The sequence below is a fragment of the Trachinotus anak genome, unplaced genomic scaffold (assembly GCF_046630095.1).
Source record: "Trachinotus anak isolate AG129_WGS33_773 ecotype Australia unplaced genomic scaffold, CSIRO_AGI_Tana_v1 ptg000013l, whole genome shotgun sequence".
In the NCBI taxonomy this organism is placed as follows: domain Eukaryota; kingdom Metazoa; phylum Chordata; class Actinopteri; order Carangiformes; family Carangidae; genus Trachinotus; species Trachinotus anak.
Window position 1 is genome coordinate 5,248,860 of NW_027273864.1, and position 20,920 is coordinate 5,269,779.

Genomic DNA, 20,920 nt, shown 5'->3' on the forward strand with positions numbered 1-20,920 from the left:
TCATCTTGAAGCTTCCAGCTTTTCAACATTGAGGCAATGTGTGCTGCTAACATTTAAACTACCTTAAAAGGGCTCATTTGTTTTCTCTGCCGTGGGTGGTGTTGATTGTTGCTTGACAAGAGTTTTGGCCGTCGTAGTCTTCATAACACAAGAGGTTATAATACACCCTCTGAGCTGTGCTATGCCTTCAGGGCAGATTGGAGACTACAGTGAGTCGCTATCAGAAAGTGACGAGATGGGCCAGGGCTAGCTGGTTAGCATGCTAACTTCAGTAGAGGAAAAGATGTAATGGAGACAAGAGCTAACATTGGCGTTGCTTCCCAGCTCTGGAGACAGCTGTTGGTGAGCAGAGGAGCAAAGTTTGATGCTGAACTCACAGCGTTTCCTCTAGCCTAAACAGCTGCCAATGCTAACGTTAGCTATGTAGCGACAACAAAACTTACAAAGAGGTCCTTTAACTCAGCACTAAGCTACTGCTATTCACGATCACATTTCTTTCACAACTAAACTAACGGTTTCAAAGAAAAAAATAAGAGCTGATTTGTAGAATATTTCCTGTTGCAACTACACGTGTGTTTTGTCTATGCTCTTAATTTAAAGGCAATGAGAAGTACTGCGCCTCTAACATCAAACTGAGTATGTATATACACACAATCACAAAGTAATGATTAGTTATTGGTTTTATGTGGCATTTAGCAGCTCATTTGGAGCTAATCAGGACGGATTCATTAGTTGCAGTGATTGGTTAGTAGGCAGACTCACAGATACTGTATTAAGAAACTTATCATCAGATACTGCTCATTAAAATGATCTCCAGAAGCCTGTTCTCAACTAACTTATCATTATCTGCTATCTAATCCCTATTATTCAGGAAGTCCTGGTGGATATTAGTTCCTCGTCTGTTCCTTCTTAGCTCCTTGAATTATATTATTATATAAATTGCAAAACATGTAATATCTAATACATGTTAAGTGTGCATGACGACCTGATACTGTAATGTATAAAAAGGGCTGAACACATTTAAACCCACAGTCATTATCCCTGCTTCATCCACAATTGCTTATTTGACATACTTAATTCTTCTGTGCTTAATTTACTGACATTGGTGGTGTTTGTTTCACACAACCTAATGAATGGCTTCAGAAAAGGTGTGAAATTAAGGCTAACTGCTCATTTTTTATGCTCACTGACTTTGTACAGTTTTGGTGAGAAACCAATCAAAACAGAATCAAGACAGGACAATTTTCCACTGTTTCAAACTTTCAAAATGTGACAGGAGTTCTACAGACATGCTGTTATGAAACCAACCAAAGGTGTGACTTATTACTGACAGGAAGTGGGTCGTCATGTTGGCAAGTACCTGTCAGACTGCTAAAATCAATGAGTTTAAATGTCAGCTTTTCCCCAGTGTCACTTCATTGTGTCGGAGTATTTCAAAATGGGCAAAAAACACATTTTGAAAACTTGAGATCCAGACCTTCCTTCCCTCCGTCCTTCCTTTCTGTCTTTCTGTCTTTCAAAAAGCTGTGATATTAAGACTCGGTGCTAATTTTAATGCTCATCCACCTTGTACAGGTTTGTTAAGAAACCAATCAAGACAGAAGACTTAGTTCATTCAGTTATCTGCTTCGTTAGGCTTCCAGTTTGACATCATGATATGACTTTAAGGAAGAGAAGTAATCGTAAAAATTAGTGACCTAGAGAATTATTGATGATTTGATAAAGTAATAGCAATTGTGTAATTGCCATGTAATAATAATTAATGACTGTCTGTTGCAGTGGATGAAATTAAGTAATATGGGACTTCATTAACCTGGTCAATAATCCAATTTACACCTGAGCCAGTATTTAAATTGAAACAAATGTTCAGCAGAAAATTGTGAACAAATGAGGTTTTAACAACACAGTACAGTTAATATGAAATTCCATTCATAAACCCTCCTTTAAAATCATTACATTATCACATTCATCAGTGTTAGTTCCATATTCAGCCACAGACGTCATCTCTACCGGGATGTTGTGAGTAGCGATGTGATGCTGAGCAGCATAACTACGGCATTTAAAAAATAAAAAATAAAATAAATCTGCCCTCCTGGTGTCCGGCCATTTCAAAATGCAAATAATGTGTGTGCTCCATATATGAAAAGTGAGAGGAAGACTGTATGTGGTCAGACAATATTTGTCATGCCTCCATTTATCTTTCAGTAGCTGTGTTGAATTAAATTGGATACAGTATCTCAGCCATAGTCCCCTCTAGGTCAGGCTTGTTCATCTGAGATCTAGTCCTGAATGAGTTCTTCAAATTATTGATGTTGCCTCATCAAATCTGAATGCTGTGACATAATCTGGTGCTGAGTTTTGCAGCAAGTCTAACTTACGGGAAAATACTATTTGCCTGCTGAGCTCAATCAAACTTCGCCACTTATTACCAGGCCAGCAATTAAACAAAACAGTGTTGGAAGAACCCTTCCGTTCCCCTCCCATAACTGCCTGGCCATTAATCACAGCACGAGCCCGTCCTCCTGCTGGCTGAAAGGAGCAGGTACTGTACCGATCAACACCATTTGGGGCTTGGGCTTATGGTTTGGCTGCAGTGCGTGTGGAGCTGAGCACACAGTAATGGCACAGCAGAGGTCCATAGGGACAAGGGACACTTCAAGGCAGGATAAGGCATGTTGTTTGTGTTTGTTTCCCCTCCAGTGCTTTTGGACTACGGCTGCACCTGCTCTCGTTCTATGTTTAAAACCCATGCGCTTGCATGGAACAACATGAGCTGCAGAATACCACAGAGAGCAAAAACATAATGAGATGTCTCACACAGCTGGCCAAATGGTCTTCACAAAATCATCCAGGGCATTGATTTTATGGGTTACACAATGCTCCCTGGTATAAAGCCAGGACATCTTTAAGACAAATTGCAGAAGAAATCCAGCTGCCCTGGGAGGCAGCATTACAATGACAACTGCCATGGTAACAGGGATCAGCCTTGTTTGTATTATCACAACAGGAGCCATTTGCATGTGACCTCTAAATAACAATTTGAGGTGTTTTAGACTGAAAATCTGAAAAACTGATGTGGCAAAGGTGAAAATATACAATAATGTTAGTGCCGCACTCTTAACTCCCTGTAAAAAAAACTCTGCTATTTACAAACCATGATCATCGGTCAGGGGTCTGCAGGGGTCCCAGAAGAGTTCTTTGTGGTTTCCCTCTAGGTTAAAGATCACTTTGCAGAAGTCACTGTGAATAAAGCTGCTCCACTCACATCAGGAGACACAAGAACATCTTCAAAGGGCAGGCCTCACTGAATATTCAAAGGCTGACAAGACATGCAAGTCAAACACGCCCGTGTCCTCGGATACCTAAGATCACGCCCAGACTGAGTTATGATAAAAAGATGGAGCACGAAGACAAAGAAGGTGGGCTGTAATCCCAAAGTAGGTCTATCATTCTTTATGACAGCTTGAAAAGGAAAGTCTTTATCAACTTAGGGGAACCTGTGGAAAGACACACATACAGTGATGTGTATGTGTGAAATGTTACTCGACAGTGTGAGCAGCTTTCATAAAGGTCAACAAAAATAAAGCAACACATAATATCAGTGATTATAAATGCAATGTTCATCATATTTCACTTGGTCCAAACTCTTACTTTAGTTGTGCTATGCTTTTGCAGTGTATTCCCTTATCCCGGAGTACTTCAGCGATTTAGTAGAGTCCCCTTTCAAAACCCTCTTCTGTCTTTTCATCAGTGAATACACTGAACATGTTTTATTTATAGTGTCATAATTTTATTTATATATCATGAAGAGATTTCGGTGCTTTCACACAGTGTCTCTTTTATGTCTGCGGACCATTTTTAACAGGGATTTGAAAACTTTGAATAATTGATATTTTCACTGGTTTACAGTGGCAAACAGACTTTAAATGAAGGCTTCGCAATATGAGTTAGGATAAAATCAGATGATAGAGTTTTATTTTCTTGATTTTTCTGTTGCATTTATGTGTTTAAAAGGTGAAACAATATTTTTTCTTCAACTTTTAGGTGATCTATAATATTTTGAGTGATTATAACAAAACAGTGCACAATACACTTGTGTCATTTTTCATGTATTTTGCCCTTTACTCTTATGAATTAACAAAATGTAGAGTCAGACTCATGAAAAAATGAAACTCACCAAAAACTGACCAAAATTAAGCTGAACTTCAGAGTTGACTTCGTGTTCAAAAGTAACCAAGTATATTTAGTTTACTCTCCACAGTTGAGTTAAACTGAATAAGCTGTGCTCACTTAGCAAACAGCCAACACTAATGCTCATTAACACTGAAAACATCTAAAAAAAATCCAGTCTGAGGTAACCAGTTCTTTTCTCAGATTTTTGAAAATTCTTCCAGAGCCACAGACAACAGACTGTGTTCACAGGCTGAGTTTTTCTCCCCCTGATGGGTGAACTGACCTTTATGTGTAAAACTGATGGAGTGCACCTTTAATCTCACGTTTAATTATCAATTTGAATGTGTTTCTGTTTACCTGTTCAACCCATGTACACTATGCACACTCGAATGAATACATCTGATGGCTTCATCCATTAGAGGATGTTTGCAAGGTACCACTCAGAGCCACAGTTCAAATCAAGTCTGTGCATCTAATTTTCTTTGGAAGTTTGTCTTTCAAGAATGAAAAGACGAGCATGTGCAGCTAACAGCTGATTTGACGTAAATAAACAAAATGCAGCAGATGACACTCAAACTAACTCCCTGTAAAGGAGTTAGTGCTGTAAATGACCCTCAGCCCTCATGTATCTGTTAGAGTCAATGACGTCAACCAGCATTTGAAAAAAACCAGCCATGTTTTTTTTTTTTTTTTTTTTTTTTCTTGTAATGTGATTAATTTCTGCACAATACAGACCCTGGCCTGCTTCTCATGCTGCTGCTGCAGCCTCATGGCAAAGCCAGCCACTGACCCTGTCCCTGGGGGCGTCTGCCACCACTGTTTAAAGCAATACATATTCATTTAGACACACAACATTTATAACAAGGATTAACAACAAAAAATATATTTTTTGCCAATAAACAAAGCAGCCATCTGTCAATACAAAGGGACGTCTGCAGTGTTACTGTTACATCGTGGCCTGGCATCGTGATATAGGTATTATCCACATCAGCTGCCTCATCACTTGATATTAATAATACATGTAAAAGCACACTGTGACAATAACATGCATTTTTAATCACCCAATTACAAAGCAGTTGGATGTGGAAATGCTGCAAAATGTACAAATTGACATTAAAACAGTGAACACTCGTCATCTCCTGGGCTGAATAATTCTCTGAGTGCAGGCGTCAGTAATGTGGTATTACATTCATGAGTAGGACGGGTTGCTGGGTATTGTCAAACAGGGTAAAGCATGTTTATCTGGTACAATGTGAACTACTTTCTCGAAAATACTTGGAGAGCAGGGGGGCACTCACTCAGCTAAACAACATGGCCACACCTGGCATGAGAAAGGTCCCACACTCACAATTTGGTCTTATTAGAATCTACACATTCACTGATTTTGAGGGAGTGTCTTTCAGAGGCTGCCTGCTCTTTGCACAGACACAAAAACAAACAGAAAAAGAAACTCAGAAGAGCCCTCCTCAGTTAAACTACTGTCATCCCACATTGTGTTACTGACTGCTGTACTCCTATATCTGCTCCAGGCTCCAGGAATCCTCTGTTCCACTGTTTCCTTTACAGGACCGGACAGGATGCACATGCTCCGCGCTCTCAAAGCCTCGGGTGGGAGCACAAACAGGGTCAACACACTCTCTCACACACACACACACACACTAGGAAAAAAAAATCCACTCTTACTGGAGACGCACACAAGTGATTTCAGTCTTGAGTGCCCCTTAAAGGTCTCTCTCCCCATTAGAAAATAGAGGTCAGTAGCATTAGGTCCACGACTAAACACAGTAATCGTGTAGTACAAAGATTGCGGCTGGATCACACTGGCAGCCTATTAATGCAGTTGGCTTTGAAAAAGAGAGAAAGTGACAGCCTCTCAGCTCCTCTTGCTGCCTCTGATCCACAGAGACAGGCAGGAGGGGAACTGCAGTGCAAATTTGGGAGGGGAAAAAAAAAATATTTCTGAGGCAGCTCTTCGTCTTGTAACCAGGTTGTGTTAATCCATTCCCCTTTCTTGGACTCTGCAGATAGTAATTACCATATATTTCTGGCATGCTCTGACATTGGCCTGTCAGCTGGAGAGTGAGTGTGTGGATGCAGCGTGGAGGCAGCACCCCACTCTGCCTTTGTGCTCGGATCTGGCCTGGCAGGGTGTGTCATGCCTGATCTGCACCCAGCCTCTTCCCCCTGTCTGTCTGGTGCCGACTGTAGGAGAAGGTAGGACCTCTGATCACACACGGCACATTAGAAGACATCAGTAGTGGAGCATCGGCACGTTGACTGACAGCTGATCACATGTGTGCAAATATTCAGCGTCTCTAGAGTTCATCACTGGGGCAGCCACTTCATCCAAAGTGATGACAATTGTAAAGTAACTCTGTGTTGATTTCTGATTTCAGTGCCCTCTGTGTCTGATTTAAAAATGCCTTCATGAAAGGGTTGGCAACACATAGACTGCAGCAATTCTTTGCTATAAAAACAAAACTAGAAAAAAAACATATACCATCAATATAGCCTGAAATGTAACCTTGCACCTTAAAGAAACTGAGGGAATAATTCCTACCAAATATGTTCAAGTTGAATCAACATAATTCCTTTCATTTGACTGAACCTGAAGTCAGAGCAAATCATTTTACCTGCGTTCGACAAACTATTTCTTCAAACTGTAATAGGTTATCTGACCATATGTCAAGGTACAATATTGAATTTCCAATTTGCAATGTTTTGCAAGCTGTGGTCTATTCACCAAGAGCAATTTGAGGCTCAGTGTGCTGACTGAGGACAATAGAGAGAGTCAGGGTTTTCACATCCAGCTCTTGGACTGATGACTTAACTGGAGTCATGCACTCGGACTGGGGAGCATGTGCCCAATGCATGCTGGGAGGTTTCTCTTCATCTCTACCTTGGGATGTTACAATATATACCATACTCCCAGTAACAAAAAAGAATAAATAAAATGATTATTACAAAACACATATTTAATTTGCAGTACTTTTAGTATCAAAATCATATAAAAGTGGTGTTTCATCGTATTAAAGACTTTATAATCACTGATTGGAGAGATTTTATGGTCATGGTGCAGGTTAATATGTTGAGGCAGGTCGTATTTGGTCTCTTAACATAACTGCCTGCTGAGGTGGATGGGTGGTTGTGGTAAAAAACACGTCTTATTTTTAGATGGTCCATATTTCCTATCACAGCTCGGACTGTTTTGCTTTTCTTGCCCACTGCTCAATGAATAAAGGATGGCACTCAGAGCTGCAAAGGTGACTGTGTATGTGTGTATATCTTTCTATATGTGTGTGTGCGTGCTAGAATGTGAGTGCCAGAGAGCAGCAGAGAAGGTATGATACACTCATGCCTTATGTTGATCCATACAGCATGAGATAGCTGAAGGTGTGAGTAGCCTGGTTTGATTATTCCTACATATCTCTACTCATTTATTAATCTTGGGCTCTGTCATCCTGACAGTGATGTTTCTGTCTAATCTGTGTGGCATGTGTTATAACAGGAGTGGTAGGTGATACAGTTCATGTGTTGTAATAAAGGATTCGTTATTGTCATTTTTGTCATCGTTACTGGTTTCAGTGAAAATTAAAAAAATGAAATAAAAAACCCTACAAATGTCCAAAGTGCATTTTTGAATCTTGCCCAAACAAAACAAGTGAGAACTAATATCAGAGGGTGTTAAAATGTAACTGTAACTCACTTTAAAATACACTCAACAAGCATTTCATAAGGTACACCCATGCACAGGCTTATTCATGCTGTTATCTAATCAGCTGATCATGTGGCAGTTAATGTTCACATCAAACATCAGAATGAGGAAAAAAAATGTGAACTCAGTGACTCTGACTGTGTCATGATCATTGGTGCCAGACGGGTGACGAGTGTTTGTGAAACTGCACAACTGAGTAACAGTCTCTACAGTTTACTCAGAATGGAGCCAAACCCAAAAAAACATCCAGTGAGTGACAGCTCTACAGACAGAAACACTGTTGATGAGACAGGTCAGAGGAGAATGACCAGACAGGCTGGAGCTGACTGAAAGGTTACAGTATCCCACTCTTGTCAGCCAAAAACAGAAATCTGAGGTTGTAGTGGACATAGTCTGAACTTAAACAGACAGTTGAAGACTGGAAAAACGTAGCCTGGTCTGACGACTCTCAGTCTCTGCTGAGGCAGCAGATGGTAGGGTCTGAGTTTGGTGTCAACAGCACGAATCCATGAACCCAACCTGCTTTGTGTCAACAGTCCAGGCTGCTGATGGTGGTGGGGGTGTAATGGTGTGGGGAGTGTTTTCTTGTCACACTTTGGGATCCTAATACCAATATATATATTTATAATGGTTTGAATGCTACAGATGAGTATTGTTTCTGACCATTTGCATCCCTTTATGGCCACAGTGTACCATCTTCTAAAAATCTACTTCCAGCATGACAATAAACCAAGTGACAAAAAAACGGGTTCCTTGAACATTACAGTAAATGAACTCCCCCGTCAACAGATCTGAATCCAGTAGAACCTCTGGGATGTGGTAGATCAGGAGATTGGCAGATTGAATGTGCAGCCGACAAATCTGCGGAAGTGATGTGACGCAATCATGTCAACATCTAGTGGAATCCATGCCATGAAGAACTGAAGCTGTTTTGAGAGCAAAGGGAGGCCTTATCCAGTATTAATATGAATTTCCTAATAAAGTGCTCGGTCACAAAGGACACAACAGAGACACATGCCACTGAGAAATCCAAATATTATGACTATCACATCTGTTCCCTGAGGGAGAGGAACAAGATTGCAACATACTATCTGATGCAGCTTTAGCACAGGCTCTGGCTTGCATCATTCTTTCAACAGGTAAGCTGAGCGCATTGGGATGCATGGGACAACATGAATCCTCAGAGGTCCTGCACACATGAGACAGCAGGTTCCAGCGACACAGCTACACTAACGCTGCAGATCAAGTCAGTAACATCACTCTACCATGAGCATCTGTAAAATATATACATTAAAAATAAGACACATAGAGAAACGTAATATATGACATAGCCCCATGTCCCTATATCTAGTGATGTTGCTATATGTCACCTGTAAGGGCATATATTATAATCACATACATACAAGATCTGAATCCATACACATATATGAAGATATAAGTTGACAAAACATATAAAACACCCATAGTAAAATGTGCATATGTACTTATATTTAAAAAAAAGATTTCATTTTATGTTGTGAACATATGTTAATGGTATATATTTAATTTATATATGCAAGTTTATTAAAACAACATACATATAACAATTCTTATATATGTGTCTCTTATTTATTTCTCGCTTATTTTAAACATTTCTATCTTCCCATTCAGGTAAAGTGGTCTCTAACATTTGGACTCTATATGATATTAACATACACTGACAGGCTTTGGGTTTGATATGTAATTATGTAACATACGTATACCTATAATATAAACATACATACATAAACATGCATATTTGTATGGGCTATACATTTATGTCAATTAAGGAATTGTTCCAATTTCTGATATGTTTCATATGTTTTTATTTTATATGTAAATATGTTTCATATATGGAAATTCTGTATATGTACATAGGCCTATATTACATTCAAGCCACAGTTAATAGCTGGAATGTGATTGGCTTTTTAAGTACAACAATGATTAAGCATTTCACGCCTATAACATTGTCAGGATAGACAGTTTAAAGAACAAGTTTGAAAATTAATGCAGCAGCATCAGAGATATCATCTTTCTTATTCCACGTCTTATTCTTCAAAACCTGGTGCCTACAGCATTCACAATGCAAAACCGACACTTCAGTCAGAGATTCAGGTGTGTTATGGCAGTAGTGGCTAACGTCGCCTCGAGCTGCTAGCCTCAAGTAGAGATAAGAAGCAGGCTATAGAGTCTTTCTCATTTCTTTCTAATGCCACACCACTTCTTTTTTTTCCATTTTCATGCTTGTACAAGCCTGAACATTTTACAGACTAAAGAGTTAATTGAGAAAATAATAGTCAGATGAATCAGTAGCTGCAGCAAACTACCCAGGTGAGCTTGGATTTTTCCAGGGAATTATCAGGTGCGCACGACAAATGTGAAGGATTCATGTACTAGATATAACTGTTCTATTACAAACTATGACTTATAGGAGAAAACAAAATACAAATCTACTTGATTGGTTTAGTTTTTGACATAAACCAAGATATCAAGCTGTTACTGCAAAAGTGTGACTTAGCTGGTCATCACGACCACACACACACTTAACTGAAGTGAATGTGCCAGGTGTGCTCTCTTAAAGTGACAGTACCTACTTAAAATTAATTAATTAACAAATTCTACATATAAAATATAACCTAAGTCGAGTTTAATAAAAAAAAACAAAAAACAAAAAAACTCCATCACTCATCCATTATGATGAAATTTACATCTTCTTGGAATGTTATAAGAAAACTATCAGGAAAATATCAAGCTAATCCTGGCCTTAAAGCCACAGTTCAAGTAAACCTGGTTTGTTCAGTGCAAAGCTCACACAGTCTAACGGCAGTGCACACTCCCACTAATTGAGCTGAACTCTCTGCAACAGCAAACGCACTAATATAGTTGTAAAGGTTAGCCAGCTGTAAGGTGTTTTGGATTCAAGTTAAAACTGCAGTCCAGTGCTCGGCTAAGCAAGCTAGGTGCTGTGGACAGAGCTGTCATGTTTTCAACAATTGTTATTTTCCCCTTGCACAGCAGGTGACAGCGCATTTCTTCTGGGATGAAATCCCCACGGGCACCAGGGGATTTGTGTTTATGTGGCAGCGCCAGGGAGCCTGAGGACATGACGTGTGACTGCAGCCCAGCAGAGAGGATGGTAGTGCTTACACACCATCAACCACAAAGATGTCTGATTTAAGTCCTCCACATGTATACACACACATGGAATCAGATGAGCACGTATAGGGTTCATTTAAACCCACAATGTGTTTTACATCCTTTGATACAGCCTCTCTTTTTGTCCTTCACACCCCACACACACAGTCATGCGCACACTTCAAATGCAACAATAACAACAGCTTTGTGTACTGTAAACTTTAAGGAGCTTAAAAGGAGATTTAGGAAGCATGTCACTCACACACGTCTTCTGGGAAATGTGCACGCGCTACAGTCAGACTCTTCCGTGACCTTTTCGTACGTGATTAGAAACTCCAATCAACACAGAGTGTCACTCTCGGCAAGTACAGCATATCCCATTTCATGCTGCTGTCATGTTGTTGGCTGCTTGTCACTGAAGTTTGTCTTCACTGTAAGGTAACTGCTACATTGTGTCAAACCTGCAAGGGTTTGGAGAAAAGGCTCTCTGAGCTCGGCATGGATGGTGTGACAGTGACATGTGATATTATTTCAGAGGGCTGAAGCACTCAGACAGATGAAGCGGAGGGGGGGGGGGGGGGGGGGGGGGGGGGGTATGACTGAATATGGGACTGTGAAAGGAAATTACTCATGGAGATTGTGAAACGTGTCATCTGCTAATCAGATTAAGATCAGAATAATCCCTGATGAAAAAAACAGAGAAAGTGCTAAATATGAGTCATGTACAGTATCATCAGCAAACGCCACTGGAATAAACATGGTCTTAATCGTAGCATGGAGAGATTAAACCATGAAAATGAAATGTGATGTTACCTTCATCTTCAGATGCCTTCAAAAGGAACTCGCAGACATGTATTTGACAAGGAAAATCACAATTTGCAGGATATTGAAGTGGTCATTTGAATACTGTTGCTGGCGACTGACAACAAACAAGACTAGGTCAAAACCTAGTATATGGCTGGCCCGTATATGTCATGTCAATGTGCTAAATTGAATGTAGAATGTAGGTGAAAACTGTTGTGGAACTGATGTAAACAACATCACTGCACCATATTTACATCCAGCCTAGTGTCAGCTGGTTTCAGCTTTTTATCTGTTCTCTCCTTCTCTCTGTGCTCACACATACAGTCTTTTAATACAGTTGAATTCCCAATAAAGCTGTTCTCATTTACATGTTTTTCTGTTTCTGTTGTCAGGCAACGGAACAAGTATGAAATAGTGACTGAAACACAGCAGCCCATTAAGAATACATGTTAACTTCCAAGCCATTTCCAAGCTGCTGCTCTGTTGCTGCTAAATTGCAAATTTTATAACCACAAAAATCACCAAACACAAATTAAAGAGGAAGACTGTGCTGTAATTTTGTCTATATATACTTGTAAAATGATCCTTCAGAAAGAAAGTTAGAAGCGACAGAATATCTTTGTTATTTTCTCTTACACAGCCTCAAAAAGTGACCATAAAACTCGGCTGCAGAAGGTAACAGACTTTATTAGAGGCAGGATTTATTTCTAATTCCCTTCGTTTGATATGTATAATTGGTCATTGTGGTATTTCAATACAGAGCCTTGTTTTTGGTCACTCCAGTTTGCCATGTTTAAGTTAGTCTTTTTCATACTAACTCATCACTTCCTGTGCCTGTTTCAAATTAAAAGCCCTCCAGTATTTCAGTGGGCAGAAGCCCTGTATTTCTTAAAAGGACTATTGCTACTGAGCTGACGTGCTCAAGGGAGCGTATTGTCTCATTTGAGATTGCTGGCTTCTGTTGTTTACATGCTATTCAATGGGGAAACTCCAACTCAGTCACATGGTATTCGGCTGACCATCGGTGGAAATATGGTCATTCAACTATGATCACTCAGTCAGTCAGTCACTCACCAACATTCGCAGTTATAGGGCTGGCTGCTCTGTTGCGGTCCAGGCAAAAAGAAGGATGTCTTGTTCCCCTTTAAAAACTGATGATTGTTTTTTTTGTTTTTTTTTTTAAATGGTGAACTCAGAAAACCAACAGTGACCATATAGGGATTTGCAATACTTCTATTTAATGTAATATAATTGATAAATGTTTACATCGTCGGTCTGAACATTTCACAGCCTCAAAAGTCAGAGGGGTGACGGATTACTAGTTGCACCAGGTTGGAATAATGAAATCCAGTGAACTACTGTAGCTGGTAAGCTTAGCAGTAATAGATTCCCATTGTTCTCTGAGTTAGCTAGCTTGCTAACTACAAGCTGGTGAGGTTGGCTACTAATGGGACAATAAGTTCACACAATTAATGCAGGAGATGTGCAACACAGCTAACAGGCTATTACACCTTTTCTTGTATTGGACTCTCCAGCTCTCTCTTACATCAAAGGTTAGCATTCATAATTTGCTATTGGTCTATGACAGTTGTCCTAAATTGACCTTGACCTCATGAAAGATTTGTATGATCCACTTGGTCACCATGAGTGAAACCACTGATCACAGCAATTCCACTGAAATAAACTACTAATTTTGCAGCAAAAACTTAAATGAGAAGAGCAACGTAACAAACAGAGAAACTCAAAGGTTTGATGCGTATGAAGAGAATCTATCACCAGAACTCAAACCAGTTTATCAATATGATTGGACACCACCTCCATCATCAAAACATCAAATGGGGAAATATTTTTTGGAAGAATGCTTTAAACACACAATCTGCTTCAGATGGTTTGTGGTGAAACACCTTACTAAGACACTGTGGCCTCTAGTTTCACAGTGGCATGGTGTGCCAGAAAGACAGCATGTGCAAGACAGGGTGTAAACATGAATCTCATCACAATTACACATGAACTGTATCTGCAAAATGGCACTTCACCACAGATCCAGTATGCAACTGAGGAATGACATGTAATGAATTCAAAAAAAAAAAAAAAAGAAATAAAAAAAAAGAAAGGAAAAAGAAATCAGGAACACTGGTTTACTTGATTTATCTTCTCAGGTTCTGTATAATATCTCTATAGTGACTCAGAACACATCTGGTAGGGTTTACTATTTTAAAGTTAGCTTAACATGCTTAGATAGTGTAATTATTTACGGTGAGTATCCGGTCTGCATTAATCACTTGGGTACATTATTTTTATGAGATCCATGCAGACCTTTAAAATCAAATATGCAATCAAACTGCATGTTCAAACAAGAATAATGTTACATGGGTAGAGTGTGCTAGCTGATGTTGATTTCATATTGTACAGGAATGAATGGAAGCTAAGAATAAATACATTCACACTTGCAAAATGGGCAGTTGTGATGCGGACATGATTTGCAATTGTTGCAATCCAGTTAATAAGTAGCATTGGTTTAATGCATTTCACTGCTCATGTGATTATAAAGACCGAATTGGACAGTAGTCAAAGGCTGTGGTACCTCAGTGAAAAGGCTTTTTTGTGCTTTTTCATGCTCTACTAGGGTCAGGAAGCAGCTCAGCCATCAATCTGAGTTGAGTTATTTTATTGCAATATGTAATGGTGAATGCTTCCACATAAATGGATGGAAACAAGATAACTAATGAGGAAAAGGTCAACTACAACACCATGATATGAGAGAATGCACTCAGGATGAGAGGAAATACAAAAATCTCCAGGACGCGTAAAAGCGAATGAGAAGTGATGATGATGACAGGATACAATTTATATTCATGAATGTATTTTTCCTGTCCTGACAATTTACAATGGTGTTTTTAATGTTGTTAGTGTAGGTGACACTGTCCTGGTAAGGTCATATTTGAGAGCCAATTTCCCTGCTTCTGAATAGAGAGAATATTGGAGAACTTCATGTTGCTTTGAGCAGAGCTACCTCGCCCCAAACCCTGAATACCTAACTATATATGAGAAAATAAATCATGAAAAAAGATGATACATATTCAGTGCTTTTAGGGGTCCACTGCATGCTTAAGCTTGGAGAAAATCTTTCACATGTTCAGTCATGTGTCTTATTTCATGACATTCCTTTGGCATAGAGGAGACATATCTCAGTGTGGCATCGGTAGCCTGACAGCCAATAACAAGACAATAATGACTGTCAGACCACCTAAGCCACCTTCCCTCACTCACGAGGACCTCATTGCATTTTAATCACATCCTGCATGTGGGTGGCACGTTCAAGGAAAAGCTCTGCACATCCCTATTCAGTACCATATGTTTGTAGACCTTCCCATAGCAGTGGGACCCTCAGTGTATACATGGGGCTCTAGTGGGTTTCCACCTGCCAGAGGGGGCTCTCAGAGGACACATTATGCATGGCAGACAGCTGTCCCGCCCGCTGTATGCAGCATGAGCTCGTCCATGCAGAAAGATGCACTGGACAGAAGAAAGAGCATGGGAAAATGGGTGGGTGTGGTGATAGTGGGAAAGAAATTTCAAGGGAATATGGAAGTATCACTTTGTGTTAGTGTGCTGCTGGTTGGGAGAGCTCACATCTGCTGTGTAGCCTGAGACTACCCATCATATGGTGTGTCAGTGTGCACTGGGTTGTTTATGAGGTTAGGCTACGTGTGCCACTGTGCTGTATCTATTGGTTTTAACCAATTCCAAATCCTTTGTGCACCATAACTGACCTGCTCTGAACCCCAAATATCTCTTAACTTACATTAATTTCTGTACAATATAAAAATCAGCATTAATTAGCTAAATCTAGCACACTCTATATTCATGTTACATTGTTCTTGCTTGAAAATGCGGCTTCATTACTAATAAAAATAATGTAACTGACTGATTAATGCAAACCTGATATTCACTGTAATAGATTATACAATTCAAGAAATTTTAAGAACCTAATTATTGATTTTCATATATGGTGATGAAGTGAATGCAGTGGGAAAATAGGAAAATTTATATAAAAGTATAAATATACAGCATATATGAATACAATTCTCAGCAAAAATATAAAGTATAAACAATTTGTAGTTAAAGGATTAATTTTGGTATTTCTTCACAAATCCCTAGCAAAGCAACAATGTGTTAGTGCCCAGAACCACCACTGGTTCTTGGATGAAGTCTTTAAAAACAGGTCACATATTTACGTTTACGTACATTTTTCAAAAAGGCTCGGTAATTACCTAAAACAGTGGGGCACTGTAGCTTTAACTGAACTTAACTCAAACATGAGTAAATGGTAAATTCATTAGGGACTATCTTCAGCCGTGGAGTAATACACGTTTGATGCTCAATTTACAGCAGCAGGATGGATGTATGTGTGTGTGTGTGTGTGTGGGACTAATTTAAAAAAACCTACAGTGTGTGTGTGTGTGTGTGTTCATGGTAATGAAGGTGCATGTCATCCAGTGCAAAAGTGTGATTCATTGATGCATCTTTTATAGATCTGGATAACAATTAAGAGGAATAAGATATATCAGGTTTTGATAACACTGACAAAGGATCAATTATAGGTTTTTTTGTCTCTTCATGGAATTTGATGACAAGAAAAAAAGAAAGAATATTACCAGCCATATCTTTTAAGGAATTAAAAAATAAATTGAAAAAACTTGACAAATTACAGAAAAGCACCAAATAAACATGAGCACATAGGTCATAACGTACCAACCACATCCAGTACACAAAGCATTGACTACTTTCACAGAGCAAGCACTTACCAAGCATAATTAACTTTAGCTGGACATTTTGATTCAATATATTTCAGGCCACTCATTTCCTTTCCAGGCCAATTAAATGTAAATTACATGAAAGCATAAAACAAAACTGCAGTTGGCTGACTAATGATGGAGCTTCGTGGTCAATGGATGTAAACATAGAATGAAACTGCAATTGGCTGATTAATGACAGAGCTCTCTGGTCAATGGATATTCTATCCTCCTTCTTCAAGACAATCACTTTGGCTTCAGCATGACATCGTGGAGGAAACAAATCTACATGGCCAGATTATTTCCTGCTTCTAGCACATGAAAGGGCCGTTTGAGATGTAACAAAAGCAACATATCAGATCAAGAAAGAAAACCAGTACTGGCAAAACACTTAGCTCTTTGCCTGCTGACTGATTGCTTTCCATTGTTGCCAGTTTGAATACTGATGCCCTGACCAGCAGTTTGGCTTAATGTATGTGTGTGTGTGTGTGTGTGTGTGTGTGTGTGTGTGTGTGTGTTTGTGTGTGTGCTTAAAGCCAGCTGCCTGGCTAGGCTGTGTGGGGAAGCCTGTTGAATCTTGATCTGGATCTGCTGTTTCATATTTTAGTCTGAATGAGTGAATGGATCAATGTACATGGAGCTAAATATTGGTTGTGTGTTGATATACAGTATGTTACAGTATGTACTGACAGATACAGGTAGAAGTTTTATGGTGAGTTTGGTTGGTTGTTCTTCATGCCAGATTCTCATTAAAGAGGAAATATGTATCTTAGTGTAAATTGACACATTACACTTTGTGTTCCGTGCATCTGCTTAATGCAAGAGGAACCACACAACAACCAAATGACAAGTGATAGCTTCTGTTACGGCTGAGGGATGTAACTCACTGAAATAGACTTCTAATTGACAGCTTGTATTGGCCCTGTATATTAGTGAGGAGACAAGTGTCTTGTGGGGGCTTTTCATATGCCTGAAGATGCCTGACATGTTGGAATTATTTCCCCGTTGGTCTTAAAAACCAAACCTTAATTGGATTACTTCAGCACAAATTTGCAGATATGAAAAGAGTCAGCGAAGCAACTGTTCACAGTATAGAGGACAATCAAATACAAGCACGTCAGCCCAACTATTTGCAAATAAATGTAAAACTCCAGATTGCCACAGAACTTGCCAAGCTTTCACCAGATAAAATCCCATGTGGATACAAGTTCCAAACAATTACAACCGATTCCAGGCAAGCATCATTTTTACCACAGCAGGCCAGCGCCTGAAATCTTTTAGGTGGCTCTCAGTTGGGGGAAAGTAATCCAAGCAGCTGTTGGCATGTAGCAGTTCCGGTAAGAGAAGAGAAGAATCTATGAAAGGACACATCTGCTGCAATTAGTCAGAAAATATGAAGAAATCTGCAGGAAAACCAAGTTTTAACTCAGAAATTTAGCTTCATGCAAGCCAGCTGGCACATCCAAGTCACGCCACACGCTCCTCTTATATCTGTGGAGTGAGTAGCAGCTGAAGAAAAAACACCAGGCCCTCTCTGCACTGTACTACCTTTGCAGCATTTTAAAAGAGTAGTTTGACATTTTGGGAAATACACTTTTTCTTTTTGTTGCTGAGAGTTGGACGAAAATCGAAATTCCTCTTTTCTGCTCATTGAAAACAATGAAATACTTTTGATGACCCATCTTGAATTCAACGCCATATACATAAAATTACTTTAAAAGAAACTCGGATCTGGTGCAACTTAATTTATCACATAAAACAGCACTTGACTTTTAGATTGTGGGTCCAAGTAGCTAGCAGAGTATCATCATATGTGTATGATGCATATGTGTAAGTCAAAAATCACTAACTTCACTCTTACTTAAGTATTTTTTCAACTCAACTTAAAATATCCTTAAGTATATTTAAGTAGTTGACTATATTTAAAGTCAAAATTGTGGCAGAGCAACACTGTAAGTCACATGATTTGAGGGAGAACACAACAAATTAAAAAGAAGCTGAGTAAAGTAACAGTAGTCCGCCTTTTACTTGAGTAGAATTTTAAAGTACTACTTTAAAGTACTACAGTACTACTATAGCTTGTTTATAGTGTGATATAGTGTTTTCTCCCTCATCCTCTGCCTCCCGATCTAACAGTGCTGTGTGAGAGGTGGAGGCTGACAGTCCGCTCTACAGCTCCAGATTTGATTTAAATGCTTCTTGTATCTTACCCTGCCCACATATTCCATTTCATTCTGAGATATGTCACATTACACAACATAAATTCTTTAAACTAGTCCAATCTTTATGCTATGCTGACCCAAGCTAATCCTAGCTCTAGCTTCATATTTAGTACAGATATGAGATTGGTATGTATCTCTGCATCTAGCGAGCCAATTAGCCTGTTCTTTGTACCTTATTATACCTTACATAATTCTCCCAGGGTGTTGATTGGCTTCAACAAACACTGGTGGATAATTTGGGGCACGCAATAGTTAAACTCAACACTAAAATGAAGCAGAAAAATAAGGCTTGAATCAAAGTAGACTCAGCTGTGGGCCCCTGTCAGCGAGACTGTCGCACTTCCCCTGGCCTGCACAAGAGTGATCACACCTACGCGATGCAAGACTCACTTGGAAATCTATCAGTCCCCCATAGCGACAGATGTAAGGTGTTGATTACCAAGTCAAAGGTGCCACTGAAACAGCTGGATCTTAAACAGCACAGGCCCAACCAAACCCTAACTGCAAATACCCCTCTGAAAACATTTTGAACATTACGAACTCATTCACATTTTGCTTCGCAGTCAGCTGGATCCTAATTTCCAGTTTAAAACAGACAGCTGTCTTTACCTGCCAACTGGGCTGAGGAGCCTTTAAAAATGAGAATGTTTGTGATGTTTGTTTTACCTCCAGAATGTGGTGGAGGGCCACACAGCAGAACCACTCCTTGACCTTCACGGACTGATACCGAGCCTCTTCTGTGAGTCTTGAAGTTTTCCAAGTCTGAAAAATAGGAAAAGGGTAGTAAGTAAAATATCCGCAAGAGTCCGCAGGCTGATACATCTGATCGCTGAACACATCAAAGTGCTGTCATGAACAGATGATTGTGTTCTTTTTCATGTTTTTCTTACTTCATTGTTTTTCTTGCCTCTTACTTCTCTTCAAGGTCACAGTCTGAGGAGCTTAAAGCAGCACACAGCAGGTGAGGAAACACTCACAACAGGTTGCCAGTTTATTATAGAGCTCACTCACACCACTACACTCACACTGCACCAGAAGGTTCCTGGTGGACTGTGGGCAGAAACTGAGGCTTAACCCCCGACAAATACAGTACTTGTAAACTCCAAGGGGCTAAGGTTCAAACCCACACTGTGTGTGAGACAGCGGTGCGAACCACTGAACCACTGCACCTCCCTCATAAACAAATCATACACAAATACAGCAACGCCATTACCCTCCACATTTTCAAGAGTGAAAAAAAACCCTGCTGCAGCAACAAACTTAAAATATTTGTGTGGTAAACAGCCTTTGGCTTTACCTCAGGGCAAAACACCCCCTGTGTGTGTCTGTGTATATTGTGGATATCCAAGTCTGATTGTGATGGCGCCACAAGCATCAAAAAGAAGTGAATTAAAGGGCACCAGTGGGACTTTTGCTCGAAGAAGACAGCAGTAACTGGTTAACAAGTTTTGAAAGAGTTTATGGAAAGAAACCCTGTTACGAAGAGTGAATAAACACAGAAAAGATCCCACACATGTCTAATGTGAGGCCTGAGCCTAAGGAAACTAAAGAAATATGTGCAAAGCAAATAAAACAAATACCCAAAGAATCAGCATCCAAGGTATTCAAGATATCCTTGGTAACATAGTATGTTGTATTTACATGCATTTATATTTATTTTGATTTATGTAGTTAAAACTACTGTATGCAGATCTTAAGTCAGTACTGGAAGGCTGGATGCTTTATTATCAATATTATCAATAAGATGAGGTTTGTTTATGGCTGGATGACCAGAAGAGCTGCCGGTATGTCTGTACCACCGTCGCCTCATCTTTTAATGTTGACTTTATACTGACTGTATGTTTATTGTTAAAAACACACAATCACACAGTCTTTCCCTCATTTCCCTTTCTATTACTAAAAGAATTTTCAGGGCATCACAGTGACCTTATCTTCTGTCAATCGCTGCTGTACATCTTCGTAAATCAGTTTAAAGTAATCTGCTTTTAAAAACATGCAGAATAGGAATCTTTGAGCGAAGGACAATAAAAACTGAAGTAGATGAGCTATGCTTAGGA

The 20,920-nt window shown here is 39.5% G+C and overlaps 1 protein-coding gene across 2 annotated transcripts in view; it reads right to left on the reverse strand.

The window, feature by feature from the left end:
- cntn4 (contactin 4) overlaps positions 1–20,920 on the reverse strand; it is a 155,354-nt gene that overhangs the window by 55,748 nt on the left and 78,686 nt on the right. For both annotated transcript variants that reach the window (XM_071493217.1, XM_071493216.1), the window contains exon 5: positions 19,530–19,625. In XM_071493217.1, the coding sequence (XP_071349318.1) occupies positions 19,530–19,625 (96 nt within the window). The remainder of the gene's footprint in view (positions 1–19,529; positions 19,626–20,920) is intronic.